The following is a 5,000-nucleotide window of genomic DNA, read 5'->3' on the forward strand; positions in this document are numbered from 1 at the left end:
CACCCTCTCTCTCTCCCTCTCTCTCTCCCTCTCTCTCTCTCTCTCTCCCTCCCTCTCTCTCTCTCTCTCTCCCTCCCTCTCTCTCTCTCTGTTCTCCTTGGCTGTTGTTCTTGTGTGGTTGGCTGCGCTCACAGCCAGAGAGAGAGGGTTTTTTCCTGTTCACTGTTATATTCTCTCTCTGACAAGCAGCAGTCTTTGGAACGCTCATTTATCTGGTGTCGCTCCTTAAAACGGAGCAACGGGAGCTCTGGTTTTTCAGAGCGTGAAAAAGAAAGTGTGAAGGACAATGAAAACCGCCGTGTGAAGCCGCGTGCGCGTGTGTGTGTGCGCGTGTGTGTGTCTGTGGTGTCAGCGAGGCCATCACTGCGTCTCCCAGCTGTGACCCTGGGCCACATGTGCAGCCTATTAGAGCCAATCAGAGGGCGGTAATCAGGATGAGGGGGAGGGGCTGGTGACAGAGTGGCGAGGTGGGGGGGGGGCGTGATTAGTGTGTCAGACTGAGAGGGTAGGACAGGACGACTGCCAGGAATCATATTTCCTCGTTTTCTTTCATTCCATCTCTCCCTCTCTCTCTCTTTCTCTCTCTCTCCCTCCCCCTCTCCACCCATCCGATGTGCCGTGCGGCGTCTAGCCTGGCGGGCTGCAGACTGGCACCGGATTCATTAAGACCGTGAAAACCCCCTCTACCCAACTCGAACCGGGGACCAGCTTTGATGTTGCGCAGAGAGACCCGCCCCGGGCGTCAGACAGAGAGACCCGCCCGGTCGTCAGACAGAGAGACCCACCCCGTTCGTCAGACAGAGAGACCCGTCCGTTCATCAGACAGAGAGACCCGTCCGGTCGTCAGACAGAGAGACCCGTCCGGTCGTCAGACAGAGAGACCCGTCCGGTCGTCAGACAGAGAGACCCGGTCCGGTCGTCAGATAGAGAGACCCGCCCGGTCGTCAGACAGAGAGACCCGTCCGGTCGTCAGACAGAGAGACCCGCCCGGTCGTCAGACAGAGAGACCCGCCCCGGTCGTCAGACAGAGAGACCCGTCCGGTCGTCAGACAGAGAGACCCGCCCCGGTCGTCAGACAGAGAGACCCGCCCCGGTCGTCAGACAGAGACCCGCCCCGGTCGTCAGACAGAGAGACCTGCCCGGTCTCGGTCGTCAGACATCTTGCTCAGCGAGTCGCTTCCAAACGCGTTAAAGTTAAAGTTAAAACCCCTCAGAACAACCTCAGAACCCGACTCCCTTTGAGAATCTGCAGCCATGTCTAATAATAATAATAATAAATCAGATTTATTAAGTGCATTTCTCGAACCCAAAGCGCTGGCTAATAGCGCTCAGAACCATTAGCTTGTGTAAACGGCTGGATTCTGACCCTGGCTGGGGAACAAATACCCCCTTTTTTCTCCCCAAAATCTCGTTCCGAGTTTTCATTATTCGTTCTGCTGAGCTCAGCGAAAAGAAGAAGAAGAAGAAAAAAAGTCGAAAAACCGTGCCTGTTTTTTTTCGCCCCTCCGCTGTTGTGGCCCGGGTAGTGGAAACTGTGGGGGCGGGAGGGGAAGGGGGGAGGAGGGGAGGGGAGGGGAGGGGGGGGGGGGCAGACGGACGGACAGACGGTGGGCCGGTTTGTAGGCCGTAAATCACCAGCGAGGCGGCCAGACAAACAGACGGGCTGACCGGAGAGCGGTCGGCGGTCGGGGCTCGGCAAGAAAACCACATTTGAGAGAGGGAAGGGGTCGCGGAATGCGCGACCGCGCTGCATTGTGGGAGCTGTTGCGCGTCTGGGTCCCCCTGACCGAGCGAGCGGTGCCTGAGTCACAGGATGTTGTGAGGTGGGGGTGGTGGGGGGGGGGGGGGGAGAGTCAGAATGCGTGCGATGAGCGCGGCGGTGACCGTGTTTGTCCTTTCCTGTCTCCCGTCTAGACTGGAGGATGGGACTCTGTATATATAGTACTGCTTTGAGGAAGCTTGCTGTGTTATCTCAGTTTCCCAACGACCTATAATAAAATCTCTCTATCTCTCTCTTTCTCTCTCTCTCTCTCTCTCTCTCTCTCTCTCTCTCTCTCTCTTTCTCTCCAGTCCCGAAGAAGCTGCTCCAGGAGTCGCCCCCCAGGCCCGCGGCGTTCCCCCCCCCCGCCCCGCGCCCATGACCCCAACGTGGTGGGAGACAGCGCACCCCCGGATGGGAGCTCACTCATAACCCCTGAAACACAGCCAGGTGAGCACACACGCACACACACATGCTGACACACTCAGCTAACACGTACCAGCCTCCCGGGGGGGGGGGGGGGGGGGGGGGTGGGGGGGCTGTGGGAGAGGGGATCCTGAAACACAGGCCTCCAGTCGGGGGTTCAGGCCCTCCCGCCGGAGGTCAGGGGTCAGGTGCTCTCATATGTGCCCCCTGCGGAGCGTCAGCTGTTTCAGTTTGCCCCGTTCAAAGATCTTTCATTCAGAAACCACGGCGTTTCATTAATAGCAGATCGCTGCTAGCGTGACTATTTCAGTGTGCTTTGTTCAGAGGTCATTAGAAGGCCGTTTGTTTGTTTGTTGGCTGATTGGCTGAATGTTTGGGGGAGGAGAGGGACACGCCTGTTTTGTTGTATCGTCAAATGCTTACATCATTTCCTGGAGTTCCCAGGACAGAGGGAGAGAAAGAAGGAGAGAGAGAGAGAGAGAGAGAGAGAGAGAGAGAGAAAGAGGCATACTACAGAATAAAGGGGAGTTGGAGAGAGAGGGAGATGTGGAAAAAGGTAGAGAGAGAAACAGAGAAAGAGAGTGGGAGAGGTGGAAAGAGTTAGAGAGAGAGAGGGAGAGAGAGAGAGAGAGAGAGAGAGAGAGAGAGATACTCCCGTTGATGAAACACAAACAATGCCATCATTCATGAGGGAGGGTGGCCGTAGTCCAGATCGCTAATGACTGTGTGTGTGTGTGTGTGTGTGCGTGTGTGTGTGTGTGTGTGTGTGTGTGTGTGTGTGCATGTGTATGTGAAGGGCCCGCCAGCACACCACTGATTAGTAGGAGGATTGCGAGATGAGAGAGGGAGAGGAGGAGAAGAGAGGAGAGAGGGAGAGGAGGAGAAGAGAGGAGAGAGGGAGAGGAGGAGAAGAGAGGAGAGAGGGAGAGGAGGAGAAGAGATGAGAGAGGGAGAGGAGGAGAAGAGAGCAGAGGAGAGGAAGGGCGCTTGAACGACCCTCCCCGCCCCCCCCCCCCCCTCTCTCCAGCCGTCCGTCTGCAAAGACCCGCTCGGAGAGAGGAGACGGAGAACACAGAACGCGGAACCCGTTTTTATAGACTCTTGCCGGTTCCCCCGGCCGTCCGTCCGCCATAAATCGCCCCGGAATCTTTTCATCTTTCTCATTTCCTGTTACTGTTTTTTTTATTATGATCCTTTATTCCAGAGAACGAGATGAAATAAGAGCGCGTTCCGCGGGTTCTCATAAAACGATCGGATTTCTCCCTTTGACCTTTTCCCAGCTTCCTACCTTTTTTCCATTGGAAGAGCAGCTTCTCTGTCTTCGTGGGGGCCGGTGTGTGTGTGTGTGTGTGTGTGTGTGTGTGTGTGTGTGTGTGTGTGTGTGTGTGAGTGGAGGGGGGGGGTTGGGGATTTACAGGCTGAATGGTAGCCGATGTGCGCCGCGTCAGTCGGTCCAGGTGGAAACGTTTACCTCCTCAGTGAGCAGTTCCACTCCTAAACTACATCAGATAAAGACAGGCGGACACACCTTACAGCTCCTGCAATTAGAGGTGCCCCCGGCGTGTGTGTGTGTGTGTGTGTGTGTGTGACCGCTGCGTGCGCGCGCACACACATAAATGCAGACAGAGATATAAACACACAGACATGATTGCAGGATTGGACACACACATGCACACACACATACACACACAGACATGATTGCAGGATTGAACACACACACACATACATACACACACACATACACACACGCGCGCACACCCAAACACACACACACCTACACACACATACTGTACACACACAGACATGATTACAGGATTGGACACACACACACACGCACACACACACACACACACGCACACACACACACACACACACACACACACACACACACACACACACACACACACACAGGTCGGGGGACCCTCTGTGTGGGCCCCCCTGTATTTAGGGCTGTTTACCCCGTCTGTCTGGTCGAAGTGTTTTATTTCCGCGTTGGAAGTAAACACGAGGCGCGGGCGGCAGACCTGCTTCACACGGTCGCAGCGCGCTGATGACAGGGCGCCTCTCCACCTCCTTATCGGGTTTGGGTTCCTACGGACAGAGTGGCCCTTCAGAGGGCCGACCCAGAGCCTTGGTTACGACCCGGGTAATGAAATCAGTGTGTTCTCGACCTTCTCTACCAGCACTGAAGCAACTCGTACGTCTCCCAGAAGGGCAGATGAAACGGTCAGATTGGCTGAGATTTGGGGAAATTGCTAAACATTTCGGAAGAACGTTTTTTTTCCAAGATGGTGGATATTCCCACGAGGCCTGAGTCAGGCTGAGCTGGGCCGAACCCAGTAATGTTGAGTTCTGAATCATCAGACGGCGGTGTGTGTGTGTGTGTGTGTGTGTGTCTGTGTGTGTGTGTGTGTGTGTGCGTGCGTCTGCGTATGTGTGTGTGTGTGTGTGTGTATGTGTATGTGTGCGTGCATCTGCGTATGTGTGTGCGTGTGTGTGTGTGTGTGTGTGTGAGAGAGAGAGATAGAGGACAAAACCAGCAAGGGAAGTGACTCACTGGTCTCTGACTCTGCGGTCTGGTCCTGGTCTGGTCCCGGTCTGGTTCCGGTCTGGTCCCGACTCTCCAGAGAGATGACTTCGCTGAGTTCACTGCTTACAAGTAAAATGAGTAAGACTTCCATTACTGTAAACGAGCAGTTCAGCTTTGAATCATGACATGCGTCAGTAAGTAGCTTCATTGGGGTAGTAATGTCTAAATATGATGCAGATGCAGCCCATCTGAAGCTCAGTCATATTTCCAGTATCTTAAGCCGGG

General features: G+C 54.9%; 1 protein-coding gene across 1 annotated transcript in view; it reads left to right on the forward strand.

The window, feature by feature from the left end:
- LOC311322027 (protein eva-1 homolog C-like) overlaps positions 1–5,000 on the forward strand; it is a gene marked incomplete at both ends in the record, with an annotated part of 48,343 nt that overhangs the window by 40,705 nt on the left and 2,638 nt on the right. The window contains 2 exon segments of the mRNA XM_084454038.1: positions 2,071–2,119; positions 2,121–2,209. Of these exon segments, the coding sequence (XP_084310164.1) occupies positions 2,071–2,119; positions 2,121–2,209 (138 nt within the window).

Source organism: Borostomias antarcticus, assembly GCF_949987555.1.
Source record: "Borostomias antarcticus genome assembly, chromosome: 19".
Lineage (NCBI taxonomy): Eukaryota > Metazoa > Chordata > Actinopteri > Stomiiformes > Stomiidae > Borostomias > Borostomias antarcticus.